The sequence below is a fragment of the Chroicocephalus ridibundus genome, chromosome 4, assembly GCF_963924245.1.
Source record: "Chroicocephalus ridibundus chromosome 4, bChrRid1.1, whole genome shotgun sequence".
Lineage (NCBI taxonomy): Eukaryota > Metazoa > Chordata > Aves > Charadriiformes > Laridae > Chroicocephalus > Chroicocephalus ridibundus.
Genome location: NC_086287.1, coordinates 23,383,449 through 23,408,309, shown reverse-complemented (window position 1 = coordinate 23,408,309; position 24,861 = coordinate 23,383,449). Strand labels below are relative to the sequence as shown.

The 24,861-nt window shown below is 40.7% G+C and overlaps 1 protein-coding gene across 2 annotated transcripts in view; it reads right to left on the bottom strand.

Annotated features, from left to right (window-relative positions):
- Positions 1–591: 591 nt before the first annotated feature.
- KCNK10 (potassium two pore domain channel subfamily K member 10) overlaps positions 592–24,861 on the bottom strand; it is a 71,580-nt gene continuing 47,310 nt past the window's right edge. For both annotated transcript variants that reach the window (XM_063333476.1, XM_063333477.1), the window contains exons 6-8: positions 14,013–14,199; positions 10,681–10,823; positions 592–7,711 (exon numbers count right to left, since the gene is read on the bottom strand). In XM_063333476.1, the coding sequence (XP_063189546.1) occupies positions 7,082–7,711; positions 10,681–10,823; positions 14,013–14,199 (960 nt within the window). In that variant the 3' untranslated portion in view covers positions 592–7,081. The remainder of the gene's footprint in view (positions 7,712–10,680; positions 10,824–14,012; positions 14,200–24,861) is intronic.

Genomic DNA, 24,861 nt, shown 5'->3' with positions numbered 1-24,861 from the left:
TGAGTGCCCTATGACTGGCCTGTGTTGCAGTTTCCCAAGTTGATGGAAAAACAACAAGGCAGGAGGGGAAACTGAGGCCTCAGATAGAAGATAGATAGACAACATGAAGACACCAAAAAATCTGCAAAAAGACAAAAGAAATCACAGTAAAAGACAACCCTAACCATGTCTGTGCTTCCCAAGGTCAAAAAGCTCCACCTCCTCCCACCTCTCTGCATTAGTAACTTCTTCCGGACATCCTGGCAAATAATTTCTATCGAGAGAGACTAGGAAAGAGAGACGGAGCCTCCTCGAAGCTCTACTTCTTGCTTCCCGACTGACTGGTCGCCGGATGCAGAAACACAGCTCAGTACGAGTAGAGGTGTGGCTGGAAGCTCGTGCCACTCTTTTGAAACCAGCCCAGCATCACTTCTTCCCACATTAGACACCCAGAAAACACTGCAGTCTGGATTGTCAACCAAAGAGAAAAATTAGAAAGGGGTAAAAACAAGCACAAAGATCCAGCAACAGTGAGATTACCAGCAATGCACTTTTTTTCCAGAGTGATACACAAAAGGGAAGTTTAATTACAGCTCCTCTGCCCTTGATGGATGATAAGACAACAGAAAGGAAAAAAAAAAAAAACACAACAGGAAAAGCATTTTCATCATCCAGAAGGTCTTTGTTGCAATTTTTTTTCCATCTTTGTAAAACATTACATCATAAAATAAAGACAATAGCAGCAAAACTTATCAAGATGGTACAAGCACATTCTGCTCTGTACCCTGGTAATGACATTTATGAAATTGTCCCTTTTACGAAAATGCCTTTCTAAAGCACCATAAAATCTTAGAGAGAGAGAGAAAGAGGGACAGAGACAAGAGAGTAGATAGAACATCCTTGCAAGTGGATTTACTAATAGTTTATACAATTTGATTGGAAGTTGATCAGGAAAAATAGTAGATCAGCATCCCAATGACATGTTTCCCCAAATTTTAAGAAAGTTGCTTTTCAAATGCAAGGCTGAAAATAACTAATAATGGTTTCTCAGCCCCGTCCAAAAGGTCCTGATCAAATTCCATTAGCACTTTAAAAAAAACCAGTAAACATTGAAACACTGGCCTGAATAAATTTAAATTGTTGGGAAGCTGAGATCCAGATACAAATCCTGCCTTTTTCTAATTACAGCTACTACAAGACTCCAGGATCTGAGGAAGTGCTAAATGGTAGGCTGAAAGCTGGTATGTTTGGCTCATATCTCACAATAGGCCCTGTAAGCTTTCCTCTTTAAGCACCCAGCTCTCAACAAGGAAAAAAGACCACGTGGGTGGAATATATTTGGGAGACTAAAGTATTCTCTCTCACATACCAGATATCACCTGCCTGTGATTTGCTCTCAAGGAGTTCGGCCAAGGAAAGCAGATTTGCCTCAAAAGGCCACCTGCTAGAGAAATGTCCTCTTCCCCCTGAAAGCACCATCACTAGTATTTGTGGTGATAAGACTCGGCTCAGACATGACCTGTAACCAGAGATGAGGGAGCACAGAAGTTCACATCTACCTGCACGGAGCGGGGAGGCATCACCACTAAATCAGTGTGCAAGGGTGGGCACGTTCATGTCTTCGCATGGGGCCTTTTTTCAACCGGTTCCTGAGAAGTCACCAGTATTGTGGATAAGACCTGCCTTTAGAGTGACCTTCTCAACCCAGCATGATCCAGCTTATGGAGCATGTGCTGGCTACATCAGGACACCCCCAAAACAGCTTTCGCAACTGCTTCCTCAGTGTTTGATTTCAGCAGTGTGGTGAGTCAACAGAGTCTAACATCATTATGTACTTCAGTTGCACTGGCAGGAGGAAAAAAATATAGTCCAGCTCAGCAATGGTATTAGGGACAGTAACTGCTACTGGTAGTAGAGGAGATGAGGTCCTCGGAAAGAATTAGGCAACCTAAAGGAATTTTCAGATGTGCATTTTTTTGCTGATATATTTCAGGCAACTAGTTTCGTACATTAATCTACAAACCTTTATTTCAAACCAAATTTCATAGATCTGTGTAGATTTGCTTTGTGTTTTCATTGATATTTAATTGCTTAAGGAACTGTTTCTGAAGCTGGGCATATTTGTCTTTAGTATTGATATAATGCCATCCCAGTAAGCGTAAATGGCACTGCAGACATGAGTTAAAACAGCAGGTCTTTGCTCTAGGAAGCTTAAAAACAGCAAGCTAGCTCCACTTAACTGCACTGACTTGATGGGGGCGGATTTTGTCCTTAGATTAGACAAAGCATAGTTCAGAACAAATATATGTACAGGAAGGACTGAAGCAGTTCCCAGTCAACTTTCAAATTCCTATCTGTTTAGTAGAAGACTTCTTGTTCGAGGTTAGTACACAACATAACATAAAGCTTGGTCTTTGCCTGTTATTTATTTTTAGTGGATGATGGGAAAAGTGAGACTAGCAGACATCATGCAACCTGACAACACAAATAAGCCCCTGAGAAAACCAAAGCTGGCAAACAAACAGCCATGTACAGCACAAACACAAATTCTTCAGGAAAACGCAGATTTTATAAGGACGGGGTTTTTAACACCCTGAACTCACAGACTTACTTTCATTTATTGTGGGTTAGAGAATTTTGCAGAAAGTCTCTGGCATAGCCCATTAATGGCTTTGGAAGAAGCACACTTGTACTAGAGACATCATAAAGCCAGACAGCAAAAGCTCAGATGATTTATAACTTCACAGCAACAACCAAAATCAGATTTCATTAATATAAATCACTGCTTTTATTTACTATTATTTCTAATAACTGTTATTAGAAATAATATTCCCTATTAAAGGGTAATGAAATTCACAGACTGCCACATGGATGAAGTTACAAATCTTTTCAAAAACACTCATGCAAAATCTGCACAAGTTCGATGATGGTTAGTGGTTCAGGAGGATCCCCAAAGGAGCATGCCAGAATTCTCCTGCACAAGACAGTAGAAAGTGGGACTGCAGAGCTGAAAGCTGCAGGAAAACAGAAGCTGAGTCGTCCTCTATGTGTGAGGGCTGCGGCTACAGAAAATCCATATTGCCTTTGCTCTTTCAGGTCCCAATTCCCATGTCAAGTCATGTTGTGCTCAGGGCAGGATCTGAGAGTTAGTCAGTAAGTCACCCTTTTGTTCGAGTTTTTATTTTCAGGCTGCTGTGAAAGGGTATAATTTAGAGTAAGGAGTTTTGGTTATGGTTCAGACTACCTTTTGCTAAAACTTTCAATAATGGTGGAACAGCCTCACTAGAAATAAGATCACAAGCTTTTTATAAGTATTATTAAATGCCACAGGATGAGAATTTTAGCCAAAAAAACATTTGATGTTTGAACTGAGATTCTCTCCCAAGCTGTTGCATACAACCAAAACCAAGGGATGGCCTTTACAAGGGGAGAAGCAATTTATGACATTAAAATGTCATTTCAGTTGTCAGATATTTCTCTCCGCCCCCCCTATGCAATACACCATTTGCACTTCCCAAATTATAATAAAAATTACGTATATTGAGGTATTTAATAGGCAATCATACAGGAGAAAATATTTACTCCAGTAGCAGACTGGCAGCATTCTCAGCAAGTTTCACAGACACAGAAATGGAGAGCAACGAAAGGGAGTGTTTTGCTTTCATGTAAAAGGTCATCAAATGCTCTGTTCAGTATCTCACTGGGAGTTTATTCAGCATCACCCTTTGTCCCTGAAACTATCACATCCCCAACCAGGAGTTGCTGAAGACACAGCTGATAAAATGTCAGCCAGGGACTCCTGCATGGTGTGGCCAGGCGGAAACTAGAGAGAGACACACACCCCGTCAATGAGAGTGCAGACAAGGGACAGACTGAAAACTCAGAAAGTTTAGAGGTTAAAAATATGCCAAGATTTCATTGTCCTTCTATCCCATCAAAGCAAACAGTTCTGAATTTGGCCACCAGACTTTGACTCCTCAATCACTTTTGTCCACGTTGACCTGTTTTCCATGATTTGCCTGCTGTCCAACTCCCTGCTCACACAGATAAGTCCTCCAAGACAGACATTTGGTTTCCCTGACCCTAATCAGCAGAAATGCTCTGGCTATGACTAAGCCTTATATTTCACATAGAGGAAATGCATCTCCCATATCTTTACAGCTGCCTGTGCAAGACTTTTCCATTACAGGCAATGATTTCTTGCGAGAAGAATTCAGTTGAGGAAAAAAATCACACTGCATGCATGATGCTGGTTTTCGCGTTTGATAACCAAAGAGAATTGTTAGCACAACCTGTATGGATTGCGTGCTTTCAGAGTCAGATGAGATGCTTTCATGAGCCCGATCCTTCATACAAGCAAAGAGCAGTATGGTGGAACCAGGTAGTATTTTAATTTCCAGGACACAAATGGCATGTCTGAGTACTTCTGTAGCTTTTCCGGAATTCAAATGCAAATCGAAATTGTAGCTTTAATTCCTAACTTCCCACCAGGCCACAGTAAAACCCTAGATCTGAACAACATAAAACCTTAGTACATCCAGGTATGCTTCATCCATCCTGGCACTACAGAATTGGCACAACATGATTCACTCTATTTCTGAGTGACACTGCAGAAGATTTGCTCACCGTGGCACTCAAGGCTGAACTTCATCCCAGTCCTGCCCAAAACCAGGAGAAACAGGAGGGCTAAAGGACTCCGATGCTTGAACAGATCTGCATCTTGCTGGTGTCTGCCTGTGGCTTGAGGAGGACAGGATCTGAGGATGGCCACAAACTGCCGTCTGCATCATCGTGAAGCCAAGCACCGGGCTGCATGGCACAAAAGCCTCCAGGAGCCACAGCAGCTCTTGAGGCAGATGAAACTTTCCCTGGGGACTGGGCTTACTGCCCTGCCTCCAGTAAGCTAAAGCCAGAGCAAGCCCCACACCTTAAGAGATTCACTGGTGAACTAAGCAGAATTCAATTTCTGTTAGATCTTATTGAGCTGAAGCGATCTCAAATGACCTGAAATTTTTCAAATGTTTTTTCATCCTTAATTTTCAAACAGATAACAAAATTAGAGAGATGATATGATATTTCAAGGGAAGTGAACCAGCAGACAGAACACACCGAGGACTTCTTTCCTCCTCTGCACTGGTGGAATTTGGCTCACTCCTGCAAATCGTGCAGAGTTAATTAGATATGCAAATATGCAGACTCAAAATTTGCATTTGCATTGCTGTGCTTCTAGTCATAGCCATAGCAATCATGTATTCTGGTGACCAGTTAGATTTTGAGTTGGCTCATTGTGCATAAAATCTCAGAAACTATCACAGAAAATGAAGCGTGCATTTTTGTGCGTGCAGACGTGGGTCATGCAAATCCAAAATTCTGTGTCTGTATGACCTGCGAGTATCAGTACGTTCAACTAACTTGCAAGACTTAGTACGTCTCTGCCATCTACATCCATGTTTACTTTACCTATAAGCCCACAGTTTGAATTGCAGGAATATTCAGGATTTTGTGAAGGCGCAGGGGAAAGTATCGCTGGTGCAATCGTGTATCTCATTTCCAGCATGCAAATTCTATCTGCAATGGTAAACGCAGTAGCCCACAGGCTGAGGCTACAAAATTTGAGTGTGTTTTGCAATTCCCATTAATTATTTTGCAGCCTTTTCTTTGAATAATTACTGTGAAGTCTAGGGACATTTGTATTCCTTATATCCATATGTCCAGACACCACAAAAGATTTTTAAAAAATGTCCACAGTTTGGTTACATTTCACTTTAGTCTAGAAATGCAGAGAGCTCATGTTAAGATTTTATCAAGAAAAGAGATAGCAAATGTCAAACAAAGACAGTACCTGAAAGGAAATAAAACAAATAATTCAAAATACTTGTTTAAAAAGTTACAAAATGTGACAGCATTAATGGCACTTAAAGCTATAAGCACTTAAAAGATTACCACCATATTTTTCTCAACTTCTTTTTCCTAAATTTCTTTTTTCTTTTTTTTTTTTTTCTGAGATTATGACTGCAGCTTATGTCTAAACCCAAACCCAGCAACAGGGGGCAAAGAGCCCTGAGATTCTACGGTTGCCCTGGCCCTCATTTGAATAGCGTATATGCTCTTATATCTATTTTTAAAAATTCAGATTCAGCTACAGAGAACAGCAGTTTGCTGACATGCAAAAGCTATAGCTTTCCTTCTGTCTTCATAGTCTTACAGCATTAAAATTGAAGGTTTTTTCCAGTGGTAGAAAGTGTGAATGAGAAATTCTTTAAAAAAAAACAGTTGGCCCACTGTTTTATACACCTAGCCAAATATCATTAAATTAACGTTTCTCTTCAACAACATAGCATGAGATGTTGCATTTTCTTCATATGTACTTTCTTGCTGTGACTTTACATTGAGTATTTCCTACATGAGAAAAAAAATCCATTTGTTTCTTCTTTCCGTCACTGGTTAAGATAAATACCCACAGAGGTTTTTTTCCTTTTTTTTCATGAAAAGAGCAATCCGACCCTTAAATATGTCTGTGTTGATTTTTCAGACCAGCACCCAGCTGGTGGCTGTGTCCATGGACATTCTTCTGGAGTTTAGAAAGATAATGCATCTGATTCAAAAATGGAAAAAAAAAAAATCTAGCTTCAATCACGTGCCAAAACGTAAACTAAGCTTTACTGAAAGTTTCTAGTTCACTCCAATCGTTTCTCCTCTTTTTGATTACCAGGGGAAGGCTTTATGGATGCATACTCCATTACAGAGATACGCTCTTTTTCATCCCTTTCAAAGGCTCTTCTTACATAGCTGCCCTTTGTCTAATATTATGCCATGGTAGGACCACTCTGGTGACATAGCCATGGTTCAGTCTCTTCCTTTGTGTCTTGCCCTGGTAATCTTATACAGGCTGAAATTTCCATGTGCGTAGCTTTCTGTTGCCATTCTGCAGTGCTATGTTCCTGATTTGTTTTGGCAGAGCAAGCTTGAGTCTTTATGGCACAGTGAAATATTCTTCGATGCTATATAATTCAGACTGAATAAGGAGTCTGTATAAGGCACGTGTCTCAATATATATATGTATATAAAAACACTAAGATTGTTAATTCAAGTCAAGCATCTTTTACATTTGATTTCTGTCTTCAAGTAACGCATTGTTTTCATGTTCCCTTTCTTTGGTTTCATTGGGGATCACTCCATTCTCCAGGTCTGAGTGCTGCTGGATGCAGTTGGTCAGGACCGCAGTGCTAGAAGAGTTCTCAGAATTACACATCTTCTCTGTCTCCTCTTCCTTTTTTTCTTCATCCAAGGAGTAGTTTCGGAAGGTCTCGTAAATTTTACGCACATCCTCAGGGATGGTCTTTTTGAGGTCTTTGTTTTTCCTTTTGGTCATCTTAGCAGATGATCCAAACTTGTTAATGATGTTGTCCTCAGATGCCCCCTGCCCGTGCTTGTTGAGCTGATCTGACCCTTTAAGGCGCAGGTTGTTAGGCCTGTTGTTGATGCTTTCCTGAGATGAGGCCTTGAAGCGTCCTGTTTCCAAGGCAGTAAAGACAGAGCGCTTCTCTGGAGAGAGCATGTCTAAGGAGTGGGCCCGCTGGTCCAGGCCCAGGCGCCTGCGCTCCATGCTCCGGATGGTGGCTGCCCGCTGAAGTTTGTCATGGATCTCCACACTAAGCCGCCTCCGTGTCTCTCTGAACTCAGCCGTCACATTTGCTTTCCACTCTGCTGCGTGGGCTTTTATTTCTCCAACCTTTACAACAACGAGAAAGAGAAATGAATAATAATAAAGAAACAACAGCAAAATGAAGCGACAGTCTTTCCTACAGAACAGCAGCACAAGCACTTTCTTCTCTGCCATAAAATTGGAGACTGGTCCCAGCTCCAGTGCATCCATCTGGACCCAACTTCAGCAGCAAAGTGTTTATACTGGCCAAGCTCTGAACACACTAACTAGTGACTAGCTAACGGCTTATGTGGCAACTTGTCTGCCTGCTTCACATTTTGCCACATCACACATTTTATAGCTGTGTTGCGTGATGTAAAGTGTTCGTGCTAGTGCCTCCTTGGTTAAGAACAAAATTCCTGACTTATAATGTCAGTAGTAAATGATCAGGAGTGAGCAAAAGTAATCACATATAGTTATACTGATATGCTTCAAAACAGCACAACAGCCAGTGAAGCAATGCAGTAACGTATTTTCCCATACTACAGAATCATAGAATGGTTCAGGTTGGAAGGGACCATAAAGATCATCTAGTTCCAACCCCCCAGCTGTGGCCAGGGACACCTCCCGCTAGACCAGGTTGCTCAAAGCCCCATGGCTTGAGCACTTCCAGGGACGGGGCATCCCCAACTTCTCCGGACAACCTCTTCTAGTGCCTCACCAGCCTCATAGTGAAAAATTTCTTCCTGATATCTAATCTAAATCTGCTTTCTTCCAATTTGAAGCCATTACCCCACATCCTATCACTAGGTGCCCTTGTAAAAAGTCCCTCTCCAGCTTTCTTGTCAGCTCCCTTCAGATATTGGAAAGGTGTTATAAGGTCTCCTCGGAGCCCTCTCTTCTCCAGGCTGAACAACCCCAACTCTCTCAGCCTGTCTTCATACGAAAGGTGCACCAGCCCTCTGATCATCTTTGTGGCCCTCCTCTGGACTTGATCCAACAGGTCCATGTCCTTCTTGTGCTGAGAACTCCAAAGCTGGACACGGTACTCTAGGTGGGGTCTCACGAGAGTGGAGTAGAGGGGCAGAATCAGCTTCCTCACCCTACTGGCCATGCTTCTTTTGATGTAGCCCAGGATATGGTTCTGGGCTGCAAGCGTGCATTGCTGGCTCAGGTTGAGCTTCTCATCAACCAACAACCCCAAGTCCTTCTCCTCAGGGCTGCTCTTAATCCATTCTCTGCCCAGCCCGTATTTGTGCTTGGGATTGCCCTGACCTGTGTGCAGGACCTTGCACGTGGCCTGGTTGAACTTCATGAGGTTGGCATGGGCCTCTCAAGCCTGTCCAGGTCCCTCTGGATGGTATCCCTTCTGTCCAGTGTGTCGACCACGCCACACAGCTCGTTATCATTGGTAAACTTGCTGAGGATGCACTCAATCCCACTGTCCATGTCAACAACAAAGATGTTAAACAGCACCAGTCCCAGTACCAACCCCTGTATTGCTCATGGATGAAGCTGTTCAGTCCCCCTGAAGGTTCTGCTCAGTGCCACAGAGCCACAGAGCAATTAATGCTGGAAATACCCACTAGATAATTTCAAGTGGACCTCTGACTGGTACAGTTTAGGGTTCATTCTCAGGGACAAATGTAGCTGTCTTTAATGGAGGTTTCCATTGCCTAACTGTCCAAATACCACACCCTCAAGCCAGCTGGAGGAGTTTTCAACACATGTTCTGTGTGGGCACCATGAGCATGCCCTTAAATGTCTCACTGCTTTGCTCTGTTTAACTGTTTTGCACCTGAGAGCAGAATAATGGCTAGGAATAAAGCACATACATGGCTGCTGTACTGAATAAATATTTATTCTGAAAAGAGAAAAAAGAAGATGAATGACCAAGCAATATCTCAGTCAACACAGGCCTTTTCCAAAGTTCAGCTAAAGGAGAACTGATTCAGGAGTAAGATATCTGCAGAAGCCCACCAAGGTCAATGGTTTGCTTGGGCTGCTGTAGCCAGAACTCAGTTTCTGCATTCAGTAGTCTACAAGGAAGTCATCTTTGGTTCCTCAGGCCAGATGAGCAGGCGTCCATTTAGAACTGTATTACTTGTGGCAGCAGGTATTTCACATCTCCCACGAGAGATAAGATTCCCACCTTTAGGAGCCTGCTGATGATCAACCTGACAGCTAAACTCTCTGTGAAGCTCCCCTTATTAATAGAGATGCTCAGGGGATGCACCGGGCCACAGGTAGCGCAGATGTCTTCATAAATGATAAAGAGCACTACCCCTCTGCTAAATTTTGTCTATGCTTGCTCTTTGACTAACTCTGCCAGGTTAGCTTTGCTAGTAATGCAGGAGGAGATTGTCTTAAAAACTGAAATTATATTATTAACATGATCCACAACGGGCTTTAGTTCTACAGTCATGGCAATTGCCTCCTATTTTCCACCCTTACTTGAGTGAAGCATTAGCAATACTGTCTTTGAATCATGAGGGGCATATTCTGAGTGAATTTAATCATGTTCTCCCTGATGCTGACTACTCGGTTTCTTAAATTTTCAATAATATGGTACTCAGTAAGGGGCCTGAATCTAAACCTTTATTCGGAATGATAATCCCTGGCATAGGGAAAGGTAGGAAAAGTCAATATAAAACCCTGGTTTAAAGGCAGATTCTTATTTCATAATGAAGAGAGCCAACTAATGTCTTCAACCCCCATGCATCTCCAATTTTAAAAGAGAGAACGCTGAAATTTTTATCACAATTTTGTAGCTAGTTTCAGAGTGAAGGCTGGCCTCTCTTATTCCATAATTCAATCCTACTGATGTGTTCTGTGTACTTCATGGTACTGATAGAGGTGTAACAACCTAGGTTGCTTCAGTTGCTTTTGTTCCTTCAAGATCAGAGGTAACTGTATAACAAAGGCACCCAGTGGAGTAAATCATGCAGAATATTGAGCATTGGTCATGCAGAGGAACATCCTTCTTTAGACAAGAAGGAATCAGGCAATTAAAGCTCTCATAAAATGACAAACCACTGAGAAATTACTAGTCATACCTCTTCTTTTGTCTTCTTGGACAGGACTCTTAACCAGTCTCCAATCATACTCAGGACAGCGGCAAAATAGGCAAGGCCAACAAGGATCCAGAACCACACTAAGGGTTTGTACCACTCCCGGTAATGGATGTCAGCATTTCCTCCTGAAATAAGCATATACTTATGCTTAGGAATCATGAGATGCCAAAATTATGACAAAATATCTTCAATTTTGAGACATTCCTGAAAGCGTTTCTTGACTCTTGCCAACACCACTGTAGTTCTAATAATAGATGAGAAGCCCGTCAGGTGGGAGGAACGAAGTCTGTTCTTAATTTAAGACTCTTCAAAATTACCTATTGTTCTGCTGCTATGTGACCTGCTAGAGCACCTAGTAAACACTTTTCTTTATATTGCTCATACTCTGAAGCGAGTCTAAAATTACTGTTTTGATAGTACTCACAACAGCATGAACATATTTCCAAGAAAAAAGTTTAATACAGCTAGTCTTCCTTATCCTGAACTGCCTGCAGTCTGGTACTTGAGAAACTTTACAGTTCAACGCCCTCAGGTTATAGAGTTTCCAGATTTTTTTGGTTTTAGCTACAGGATTGAGAGACCTATGTGCAGGAAAAAGAAAAGTAGCTTTGTCTTCCCCTCCAAATCAGGATATCTGACAGGAAGCCAACCGTGCATCAACCCTGATAATAAGGATATACTATCTGGTTGGGTATCACTTATAGCAGTGCATTCACTGGCCAGTGACTTGAGAGGAGATTTGGATCAAATGAAGCAACAAACATCCTATATGGTCTTCATGCAAGTCTCAGGATGAGCTGGTAAAACAAGTATGGGAGACATTTGGCAAATCTAACGGACTACGAAGACCATAAAATAAGTGCAGTAGCCTTATTCTACTCTGCCTACCACAGAGTAGAATAAACTTTTCCGAAAGAAAGCAACCACAGCCCCACTTTTGAGACTCCCAGTACTATCACAGTGCTACGCACACTGCAAGAATGAGAGCCAGTGAGAGGCAGGCACAGCCCTGAGCTGAAGAGAGTGAGCGGCAAGGAGTCTGCACAGCCCCATGGGCACAGCCATATCCCTGAGTGCAGGTGAACAAACACCACCTTGGTGGTACTTGTGTAAATCTCTGCCTGAAGAGCAAGCCTACCAGGGGACTTGGGGAGAGGATTGCATATTTCCTGGACCCCAGCCTTGGTTAGACAAGAGATAGACACCAACCTGTACCTCTGTATGACTACAGAGAGATTTTAGGATTTTCCCTCATTAAAATCACCAGACAACACAGTTCAGCATCTCCCCTTGAGCTTTTTGCAATCTGAGACATTGCTATAACTCCTTAATTTTGTCCGCACTCAGTATGAGTGTATGTACGGTGTTTGAACATCTCCATGGAAGGTCAGACATTTGAGAATTGGCAGGGACCCAAATATTAGTTTTGATGTTAATCTCTCCCCATAGACCGCATGAATCACTCTCTTTTTCCCAGTGTTTAAGAGTGTGAAACAATGGGAGGTGGGGACTGTTGTTGCTATGGTACAATGAAGCTCTTCTAATCATACATGTCCCTGAGGAAGCTTGCTATGAAACAGACTGTCTCGGTCTGTCTTACAGAATAATCAGGTGACTGAAAAAGTATGAGACCACTTTCTTCAGCCTATCAGATACTCTGTCTTTTCAGGCTCCATCCACAATTTTATCTCCAGTAGTACAAAAACTTTCCCAGTTTGCTATGGGACACATTCTGGGTGGGATAAATCAGCATAGCTCCATTGATGCTATTTTACCAATATGATGTATTATTTTTTATTTGATGTTGAAGGGACAGAGATACTGAGAGATTAAAGTGACAGAAAATAAAAGTGACAGAAAATCTGTTTCAAAACTAGCAATAACCCCCAAATATCCTGGTGATCGCCTGCCTTAAACTCTTATCATGAGATCGCCTCTGAAGTTTTCTTATTCAGGGTCCTCCATCTGATTTTTGAAAAATCCCCCTTGTTAGTAGCCACCCAGCTGTGGATTATATTCTCCTAATCATGTTGGATATAGAACAATTAAATTTAATATTCAGAGATTTTTTTACTATCATATTATTAAAGAAAACAATACTGAAGTGTGATGTGCTTAAGAAAAATACTGTGAATTATCTTTATTTCACACTATGATACCACAAAGACAGAGTATCAGTGAGCTTCTCTTCACATTTAAGTGGTTAAAATGGACCAAGCTCATACAATCACTTTTGTATCTGAGTGCTCATAAAACACTTCTTTTTCATATCTGGGGCTCTCTTGTTCAGTGCCTTTTTTTCCTCAGTAATTCATATCTTCTATACCACTATGTCATAAAAAAGGAGGATTAGAGTCTTCTCTACAAAAAGACTTGTCTGCAGCTCTTCAGCAAAGACAACTTTGTATATCCCTGTAGTTTCATTTCATGTTTTTAACTCATTCATATTTCACCGATTTATAGGAAGTAACAAAACAGTACCATAATATGGCTGTTTGTAACTCAGGCATCTTAACGTCTTTAAGTAGGACCACTAACAGAAATGAGGAGTAGAGGTCATGTACTAATGGGGAAAAAAATCCACTTATTTTAACCACCTTTTCATTAGCAAAGCAATTGTGTGAAAAAAAGAAAATCTCTCATCTCTCCAGCCGACAATCTTGACACCCTCTTTGGAAATTGATAAGGACGGATATTTATAGTTCCCTCTAGTACTGTATTAATCTTGGAGAGTATCCTCCTAGCACTGAGATGCATACCCCATTAGTCCTTCTCTTCCTACATGAGATTTCCTTAACAGGCCAACTGCAATGTCAAAATTTCTGCCAAGGTTAGAGAAAAAAACACAGTTTCTGAAATGCTGCAGCTCCTGTAGTACCAGCCCACTACCGCATCCAACCAGAGATTTCTCCAGCCCTATGGCTCAGCCCTACTTTGTAAAACCTTCGTCCATTCATCATTTTGGCTGCTTGCTTCTGCAGTCGGCTTCAGATTGAGCCATAACGGACTAACACAAATCTTGAATTGAATGGGAAAGTCATTTGACTTGTGCATAATTCATTGCACGATAAAGGATAATCAGGACTTCCCAGACTCCTGTTATCTACACTGCTGAATGCTTGCAATCTGCAGATGGCAAAGCACCTGGATCTTAAATCAACCTGGTGTCCTATTGCACAGTAACCCCAGGAGAAACACCTGGCATCATTTCACTGGAATATAATACATTGTGGAAAGCCTCCTCTCTACACCAGAAAACAAATTCTAAAAAGCCAAGGCCCTCATGCACAGCACCTAGGCTCAAAGCTGCTCACCTGCGACAAAGTCACCGAAACCAACGGTAGTCAGAGTGACAACCACAAAGTAGATGGATTCCAAGGCTGTCCATCCCTCGATGTGTTTGAAGATAACTGCAGGAATGGTCACAAAGACAATGCAGCCTGCCAGGATGAAGAGGATGGTAGAGATCACCCGGATCTTTGTTTGACTCACTTGCTTTTTCTAGAAAAAGGAAATAACAAAAGAAAAAAATATTTTTGAGTGGATTTCTGGGACTGCATACCTTGTGAATGGCAGGCTGATAATCCTGATGTCATCTGGTATGTCTCTTTCTGGTTTTTGTGAGCTTATTAGGTGGAATACAATCCTCCCTCCCCCTTAGTGAGAGCGCTGCCTGGGTAATAATGAACCCCTATGTCTGGGCCCAGAAAATGGTGATTCCCATTTTCCATGCACTAGGCAGTTACTAACCTACCAGAAACACAGCCCGGAAAAACAGTCGAGTTTCAGAAAGGCTCCAGTACACTCCAGTTCAGGTTCAATGTGTAAGAATAAGTGCGCATTCACAGCTCCATAAATGTGTATGTACGCCCATATTGCCTCACCAGCACCAAGCATTCCACACGCAAGACCAAGACTAAAATAAAAACAAATCCTTTTTTTCCCCCAAAACCTGAGGTTTTATGTAGAAATAATTCATGCTTTTGGTTTTCTAGACTCGTGATTTCCAGCCTTCACTCACAAATACAAGGGTTAAATCTCCTTTTCAAAAATAGATAGGTTTATCAGTTTACTCCAGAAATAAAGGATTTATGACAAATACCAAAAAACCTGAGATAAAACTACCCACATAAATCCACACTGGAAGGCTCTTGAACAAAGACTATGTGTGTCACTGGCTGCTATAAACTGAATACAAATATGAGCAGTGTAATTGCAACATTTTACACTCCTAGATCATATAAACTCTAAAGTTATTTAAAATAAACTTAGATTTTGTTTCCAGCAATATTGTTGCAGGCCTGAATTAACACAACTCACTCTGGCAGATTTATTTCAGATTTTCTCTGCCGTAAATAAACTCAGAATTCAATAGAGTTTCATGAGAAACCTGGAAATTACTAGAAATCTTACTGCGGATTAATTACAGTGGCAGTGTAAATTCTGTATTTATCCTGGAAAAGGAATGTGGAGGTCACTGTAACTCACATATTTCCAAATTAGTTTTCCAAATCAAGCATCTCCTTTAACCCAGAAATGAGATCTCATTTCAGATTAGGACATGCCCAGACAGGAAATAAGGTCTCAGAAGTTATCTTTGTAATATACAGAAGGGATGTTGCCTGAACCGGTTAATATCCGGCCAGCTTGTGAGCAGTACTACTGCTTCCACTAAAGCAGGAGCATTTCTTTTAGAGGTGCAATGTCAGACCCTCTGATCTGGGGTGCTCTGCATTTAGAACCCAGGTAGCGGCATAAATATGACATGTTTCATAAATACTTCTTAAACCGTTTGAGATGATCCCTACACTTAATTTTTTTCTTTTTGTGTGTGCGCATTGTTTTCTGTGTCTGGCTGAACAGAAATAGCTAAATAGGATTAGTAATATCGTGCCATAAAGAAGATTAATCAAATACGAGACATGGAAAAAACTGCCACTGAAGTACCAAGGAGAAAAACAACACAAGAATAGTAAAACCTAACTTTACTTCTTATTTCCTCTTTTTCTGGAGAGTCGTTTTGAACAATTTCCTAAAATACTAAAGGATGATGTAGCTCCTTTAAGAGGTATGGACACAGATTCACAATGGCAGCATTTCAGACTTACGGTATGTGTGGTGAAAGGAAAGCAACTGATCACATGAATCTTACATGGTTTCTTAGATTGGCACACTTGCTTTTTGTCATGGAGGATGAGGATTTAACCAAGTTGCTCTTTATTTACTAGTTTGGCCAAGGCGATTTGTTCACTCCTACTAAATGTTTCAGTTTCCTGATACGTAAAAATGAAATGGCAGACACTTTGCTACAGTGGAAATTAGGAGGCTGTATAGTTTTGGGAATCCTTGGACAAAAAGTACTTTGGAGCTGCCAAGCACTGCTAGCAAAGCGAAGTCATGCATAGTAATCCTTCCTCCAATCCCCATATAGCAACATTAAAATGCATTTCAATATGTCAGGATTGTCTTGTCTCATGGTAGAAACAGAAGTGGAAAGAACGGCCTGCAAATCAGTACCAAACGTTCAGGACATCCACTTGTTCATGAGTGACAAACTCAGCCAAAGTTTGTTGGTTTTTCAAGTAAAAATGGTAACGACGTTAATGAGATGATCTGCAGAAAGGCTTGACTCATAGTTGTGCATCTCAGTCACTCGCTCAAAAGTGTGGCAGCTAAGGGTCTATTTTTTCTTACTCTTCCACCAGTACAAATGAAGTCAGAAAGCAATGGTGAATCAGGCACAGCATTTTTAGAGCTACTGAAAAGAGCACAAAAGCAAGATTCAGAGGTAGAATTACTTATTGGACAATAACACAAGAAATTCAGGATACAAGTAAAAAGGGGGGGCCTCTTACAGCAAGACATGCATTCAGCGGACATTCACAGTAAAGTATAACTGCTGTCGATCCAAAAAATAAGGCATAAATGTCATTATTCATGGAATATGTACATTGTAGTAATCACAGATTACAGAAAGGTTGGTGTGCATGAGTTTTTTTGCAGATGGAGTTAGCCTTGCTATTTTACTACAAAGAACATCATTTTGTCCTGCCCAGGTTCTCAGGAATAAGGAAACGCAGCCTTTACATTCCAGTTTTGGCACAGTTGTATCAAGACGAGACTAGATTAGCCTAAACCAATGCACTATTACGCTATACCAAGTCATTATTAAAACAAATAAATACATGTATAACACTATATATATAACACTAAAGGTTGAGAAATATGAAAAGGTTCATACAAACTTCTCTTTTAAATAGTGTTTACAATCTGGAGCTAAACTCTGACAAACAGCTGAGCACCTCCAGCCAGGCTAACACATCCTCTGAGCCCATTTTGTGGCATAAATATGCAATTTTCTATAGGTGTCAAAATAAAACAGTAAGAGAGGCCTTTCTCCACAAAAAGTAGTTCATCTCATAGCAGTTTAAGTAAAATGAAAACACCTTTAAAAGAGATGTTTTCAACTTTTGTTTTGTTTTGCTTTGTTTTGCTAACAAGTTCCCTCTACATTGATGAAGCAGATAATTTGTAAGACGTTCACAAATATAAATAAATTAGTGCCTGCTAATGAGAGAGACTTCAATTTAAATATACTCAGAGCTAATCTGGAAAAGATTAAAGGCAGAATCTAAGAAGAAAAGAACGGAGTTTTCTGTGATACAACCACCTATGAGGGCTCATTTCCATTTACTAATCAAGGTGCTGATTTTATTCTTAAGGTGGCTAAGTGCTAAACAGGCAACATCACTGACATCACCTTGCTCATATTAATTCAAACAACCTACTGTCAACCTGCTCTAGCGCCAAGAGGGGTGTGGACAGACATTCTCATGAAAACAGCCTTATAAGTGGAATTTAGTTCTTATGCATCTTTTCCATCACTAATTGTGACCTTGCTTTTTCCTTATTTTCTCTTACATACACAGGGGTCTTATTGGTTTTGGTCTTATTCAATAACTTCAGGAGTTAAAAAAAATCCCTTTGTTTTTTTTTTCTTTCTTTGTTTTTTTCACCCTTTTCTCTGTCTCTGGTGACAAAGATCACAGCTGATGAACTGGATTCTTTTACAGCTCCTGCACTTTTCAGATTAATTAACTCAGGCACAATTTTTTCTGACCTGACCGTTGACAACAAAAGAACCAAAGAAGGTTCTTAAGTTCCCAAGCTGAGACCATGGTGATGACACATATTCCTTCAAAAAGGGAGCAGGTGACATAAGGTATGGGATCAAAAGATGCTACAGCCATTTATCAGACTAGACTAAATGCTGAATTTATTGAACATATATATTTCCAAGAACAGCATATTTCAAATATGCTTATTCCAAGATTTTGTAGTGTCACCTCCCCTTTCACAGAAACTCACCCAATATACAGTACTACTCAACCAAAAATAGTATTGGAACATTTGCTGCTTCACAGTGAGCTCAGATGGTTCCTCTGTCTTCCAAACATGTTCTTCTCTGAATTCCTGACAAATATCCCCAAGACTCCAAGCAAGTTGTTTACCTTTTTGGCTAGATGACCAATGTCATATTTTTAGTGCTAGTATAATGTGCCTGCATGGAACGTGCTGTCCTCATCTCACCACAAGGCTCTGCATTTTGGAGCACTCCTCCAAAGAAAACACATTTCTTTAACATTTCTGTTGTCCTCTTCACCTATTCTTAACTTTATGCCCTCTCCCATGCTGCCAACTATTCTTGGAACAGATTGTCTCTGCCCGTGCACTAATTAAACAGCTTGTCTTCTAAATCACTTTCTCCAGATCAAAATATTTTAACAAGATGAAAGCCAGTCTTCGTACTCAAAGCATAAACCAGAATATTGCATATATCAGTTCTATTTTTTTGCTCTGACACCAACATTAGGTATGTCCTTAGTCAAAACATTTTTGCTAGGCTAGTGTAGAGGGTGCAGACAGCCACAGGTTCACACTGCCAGCCTTTCAGCTCAGTCAAATGCAAGCCAGCCCTAGTTCAGAGCTTGGCACATACCTCAGTAAAGTGTGATGCCCATCTCAACAGGCTGTACAGAAAGACCGGCATGGCACTGGGCTCACAGAGCTCCTGATCAGCGGTATGGTCACATCAACCTCACTGCTGCCTATATCTGTCACTGTGGATTTCTTTCTAACTTGTCCTAGCTCCTTCACATTCAAAATGAGACTGAAACTAAATGTATTTCAAATATCAGTGGCTCAGAGATAACATCTGAGAACAATATAAGTATCTTTTGTTCTTCTGTGTTCTGTGACCACAACTGGTTCCAGCTGTCTCCAACAGACCCACCGCAGGACACTGCTGAACCCCTCAGACAAGATGGTGGCACTTCTTGGAAAGTGTATTTAAGAAAGGGCAGAAATGCTGGACAGGCAAAGGAGGAGGGAATGAGGGAATAACAAGGTCAGGAGAACGGGAGGTTCTCCATGGCAGAGCAGGTACTTTTCCTGGAGGGACTGCAGCCCATAATGACCAGTGAAGGACCAGAGGAAAAGGGTTGAGAAAGAAGAAGCAACAGAGAGAAACCACTGTGCCCAGACCACAATCCCTGTGCCACTCCCTGCTGCATGAGAGGGACTGAGCATGACCTGCGGAAATACCACAGGTGGAGGCGCGGTGTCTGAAGTGAAATAAGCCTGAGAGTTAAGCTCATCCTGGAAAAGGGAGAGGAGAAGCATTTTGAATGTTTGTCTTTTTTTGATTCCAAACACCCAACTCAATAATTAAATATTTATGCTAATCTGCAATAAATTAAATTCCACAAGTCAAGTCTGTTTTGCCTGTGACAGTACTTGGTAAGTGATTTCACTGTCTTTATTTTGACCTATGAATTTTCCTATCTTCTCCCCGTCCCACTGTGGGGAGGGGAGCGAGCAAGTGGCTGTGTGGGTGCTTGCTGCCAGCCAGGGCCTACTCACCACATCGATGAAGAAGGCACCGCCCCTTGAAAGCATAGCAGCAGAATTCTAAATCATATATTTTAAAATACATACGACATTTCAGACACCTCCATGGGTTAAGAACAGTGGTTTGGACCACTCCACTAGAGACGGGCTTCCCCTACTGGCTAACCAGCTCTCTTGGCATCTCAGTGCTATTTTAATTCTCATGTTTTATAAAGAATGCTGCTATTGATGCAGAAGAAGATGCAAAATCCATCCCCTGTTTCTTAACTGTAGTGAGAACGACAGGGGAGACAGATATAAAAAGCTGTAAGCACTCACATTTGTTACTAAGCTTGGGAGAGACAATCCGGAACACATACAGTGCATGGGTAAAGAAGGATTTTTTTACATTGCTATTTTTCCCCATAAAACCACAGTTCTGCAGGGTGTTTGTCTAGACCCAGATGGAATATGCAGCAAGCTTCTCACAGGGCAGCAGCTTTCCCTAATGTTATTTTTGTAAATCTCTAGGCATGGATCTTGCTGCAGTCATAATGTGAGTACCGACAATGTGTTATGAAAATACAGAAATACTGGCTCGGAAATTTTCTAGGCTTGACATACCACACACACATAGAAAGCACACATAGGGCTTTCTGATATGCACCAACAATTTTTGCACATTGCTTATTATGCTACTGAAAAAACAACCAAAAAAACCCAATAATGAGCCCAAACCTCTGTTCTGGCTGAGCTATACTGGGCCTAAGAAAAAATTAAAGTTGAATAAGAGGGATTCATGTATATATATGATTTTCTCAGACACTGGAGCAGAAAAAGGACAACAGAGGTTCATGACATAGACTTAAGCAATTTCAAAGGATGCTCACAGAGGCCAAATTTGGAATGTATTGCTCCTTCCTTCAACTCCCTTCTGAGTCACACCTATATTTCCTACTCTCAGGGAGTGCAAGAATGGGTTAATAATGGTTGTTCAATATCACTTCCCTGTACCTGAATAGGTTTTACCTTGTCATTCCTGGTAACCCTGCCTTTGATCAGCGTTGAGTCAATGCTTTAACCTTGTTCATCGGTGCAGTTCAGGACAAAAAATAAAATGCCGTTATGATGGTGCAAAGAAAAGTGCCTAGCCTTGCCACATAGCAGCAAGGCTAGTTTTATGAGTATATGCTCAGCATCTAATTAAGAAATGCACTGAGACAGAGAAAGACAATTAGTGTAGCTAGATCAATGAGAGATCTAGTTATCTATTGCATGACATGGCCACTTTCAATGACTTAACAAGAAAAAGAAAATGAAACTTCATGTTAGAAATATCTCATCTTAGCAGGGTGGAGAAATTCAATGTTTCTTTTTCAGCTCTGTTTGATCTTTCATTTTTTATTCTATTTTTTTGTTTGTTTGTTTTCTTCCTCTGCAGTGGAATAAAGCATCCAGATTTCTCCATACTGTTGTGTTTTCAGAACATTTCCCTAGTGATTAGGAATGTAATAACATCAGCATTGGTAAGGCTAGAGTGGCTACTTCGTCGGACTAGACATTGAAAGGTTGAACAGGGAGTAGATCTTCAGGCTAGACTTCTTGTATCTATTTCTAGACTGCAGTTTTCAGTTTCTGCTTATTTTGGAATTACTGGCTAAGCAGCCTTCCCTTGCCCTTCTCAGGTACAATAGCAAGTATCATTGTCTGCAAGAAATTCTTGCAGAAGCCTCCAAAGCATATTTTATATTTACCATGAGATTTCTTACAGCTATTAAGATTATAAAGATCGCAATATTGCAGTCTTTATAGAGAAAACCACTATTTGTGACTAGCCAAGTAACCAAAGAGTGTTCTCTCAGGTAAGTAGCCCACAGGGAGTGAATTTTTCTCCAGGTGGGATACAGATCCCAGAAGAGTGGAAGGAAAGTAAAAGGAGGAAGACAGAGCAGCTCCCCCCAGGCAAAAATGTGGAAAGAGTGGAAAATGTCTCACCCCTAGAAGTGTCCCTCCATGCCACATCTCTCCCCCTGCTCCTCCCAGCCTTCTCCAACATTTTGCAGGAGGTGCCACTGCTTACCTGCAAAGGTAAAAGGAAGGCAGGGAACACCTTCTAAAGGAAAGGTCTTGCGTAGCGTGAAGGGTGCATCAAACACTTTGTCCCATGCCTCAAGACAATTCTTATTGCCACAATGACATGTGTATGTGCCAAGGGAAAACATGAACATGTAAATTACATTAGCATGGTTAATACAATAGCTTGACAGTTCTGAAAGGTGAAAGTTGAATATGTAAAGCAACATAACACAAAATTCGCCACCTCCATCCAGCTTGTTCGTAACCTTGAAGTGGCATCTCTTAAGTGAAAAAGCAGCACAGTCCTCATGCCTGGGATGAGGCACTGTGTACAGGTACCCTCATGAACTGATCTCTGTCTGTTGCCTTTCAAGATCCAACACTCCCCTCACACTCAGTCTCTGATGTTTCCCGCAAGGTTGCCTACAGGAATTTTGGAGGATATTCTGAAGAACACTAACTAGAATGGCTCTATGTATTTGTTAGGGGATAGGGGGGGATCAACAATTACTTTATTATGAGTGATTTTGTGTTGCAATTGCATTTCTGTCTTGCTTTTCCTTCACTCCCTATATTGCAAACTAAACAATCTTGAGGTTAGGATTTTCTTTAGGATTTCAGGTTTTCAGAGTTCGCAACACCTGGATCAAAACCCTAGCACACAGGATTTGGTATTTCAGCACCGCACTGTCAGCAATAGAGAGAAGTTTCCACAGCAATACGATCAAACCTTTAGGCAATAACAAAAGGCAGTTATTCACTATTAGTGCTTAGGAAAGAGTTTAACTTTCAGGCTGTTGGTTGAAAAGTTCACGTGTTCTTTGGCTTTAATCAGCAGCTTCCACTGGAGTATCTTATTTTTTAAGCTTCATACACAGTATCTAAGAAACCCTAGCGGCTCCGTAAACTCTTAATCATGCTTGCAGCTCCTGTTTGTCTTGTCTTTCATGAGAGATAATTGCTTGAGACCCATGGGGTTTATTTCCAGTGCACTTCACTGCAATTAGAAGTTCTGTGACTAATACTAAATTTAGCAGGAGGCAGACAGGTATAGTTTTACCCTTTCCAATAGCGGTTCCTCAACATTTCAAACCATAAAGGACTGTTTAAATCACTTCCTTAATAAGAAAATTGGGATTCAGGCTCTGGATGGAAATGCAACTCCTTGCCACTACTTATACTGAGATCATTCTGAATACTAACCTGGTTTCAAACCAAATGTGATGTGGCAAAGATTGGGTTTTGATATAGAAAAAGAAATTGTGCTCATCTTTTTTCATCACAGAAAACAGAAAAGAAACAGACAGAGGGAACAATAGGTGCGAAAAGGACAGAGATCATATTCCAGAGATAATCCCTGATTTACACAAAAAATAGCCTGAGTACATTCAAATTAACAGTGGGGAAAAAAACCCTTCCTCAAAACTTACTTCATTGTTACTCTATTGTTTTTATGGTCTTCTTTAAGCATGATAAATCATCGTGCACAGGTTGATCCATCATCCATAGAAGGGTTTGACCTTCTACTGAGTGCCAATTGCCAAATACTCTCTTACCTTGCACTTAAAACAGTTTTTTAGCCACTAATTGCCTACTACACCTGTCTTTGGTTTATTAATTAATTCTGTGTAAACATTCAAACAGGTGCTAAAATATTAGGCACCATACAAAAAAAAAAGCTAAAGTAGATGAAGAAAAACCCTGAGAATAACAGAGGATCTTGGGTTCACATACTACAATAGCTGCAGTCTATCCACACAGTCAAAAAGCAATGTAATGAAAATTGCTTCCCAAATAAAAAATGAACTATTACAATTTACTATAATACAGATAGATACCTGAACAGCAATAAATAAAGCCTTTGTATTAATCATGGATCCCTGACTAGTTTTTGTACAATATTCTGTTTTTAAGAGCTGTAAAATATTATGAGCACTGCAGTTCAGTGACAAGAGTATGACTCCAGTAAGAATAATTATGGAAGGTTGGAACCTCTAATAATTTTAAATAATGAAGAAAAAAAAGATGAAAATATATTAAAAGGCCTCACATAAGCAGGCAAAACAGTTCAAGATTTCTTCTATTGACTATAGGTAGTCAACAGCTACACTGTGCAGTGCCTAACACTCACAGAAAGAGGTGTTACAGTAAAACTAGTGGTAATTACTTTGGGGGATGGACTTTAATGCATATTGGGTTTCAGTTTTGGTGCACTGGAGCTGACTTGAGATTTCCAGATAACACTATTCTCTGGATTTAAGCTAGTTTTAAAGCCTGGTTTTAGAATAGTATTTCCTCATTATACTATCATCTTTTTAGCAAGACTGATTTGGTTCTAAAATTGGAGCAATTATTATCTCTTCCTGGTGTTGACACATTCTCCCTTCTTAGAGCTGCTGCCTTCTCTTTCTAGCAACCCCAGGAATGCCCTTTCAACTACCGCCCGGCTCAACACCTCCTGGGGCTCTCTTTAGAGCCAGACTCACTTCAAGACCTTCATGATCCTCTCTTTGAAGTTGCCTCAGGCTGATGCTATACTTCTCACAAGCTCTTACAGGCCTAACAGACATTGTTAATAAAACCAAAATGTTTAAAAGATCTTTCATAGATGTCAAGATCTGAATTTAACATTTCAGGTTAATATTAACCCTTGAATTGTATGCCAATTTGCAAGAGGTTATTGACTTGCAGAACTAAAGAAAGATGTGCTCCACAGCCAGCCCATGTAAGCTTTAGATTCTAAATGTATACTCAGCAACAAAGACCAGCAGATAAGAACAAATCAGCAAAACTTTTGCTGCACTTAAGTTACTTTCCCTGAAGCAGACTAGCTGTAAGCATCAATAACTGAATTAAATACCCTGTTAGAGGAAATAAAATGCCAAAAGCTGTGATCCATAGATTTTCTCATGAATTTTTTAGTACTAGCATACTATCTCAGCACTGTGCAGAAAAAGATACTTTCCTGCAGTTCATATATAATGGAGGTGGTTTTTTTCCTGAGAAAGAACTAGTTTTTTTCCTGAGAAAGTTATTCTTATGCATGGGGAACAAAAGAGAAGTAGCTTCAAAGAACCAAATTCCCAATGAGTGAAAGGCACAGAATCACAGAATCAAATTAAAAATCTTTCAAGTCAGGATACTCTATGCTCTCCATAATGTTTCTCTCCAAGGCTACATCACCTTTGGTCTTTCCAT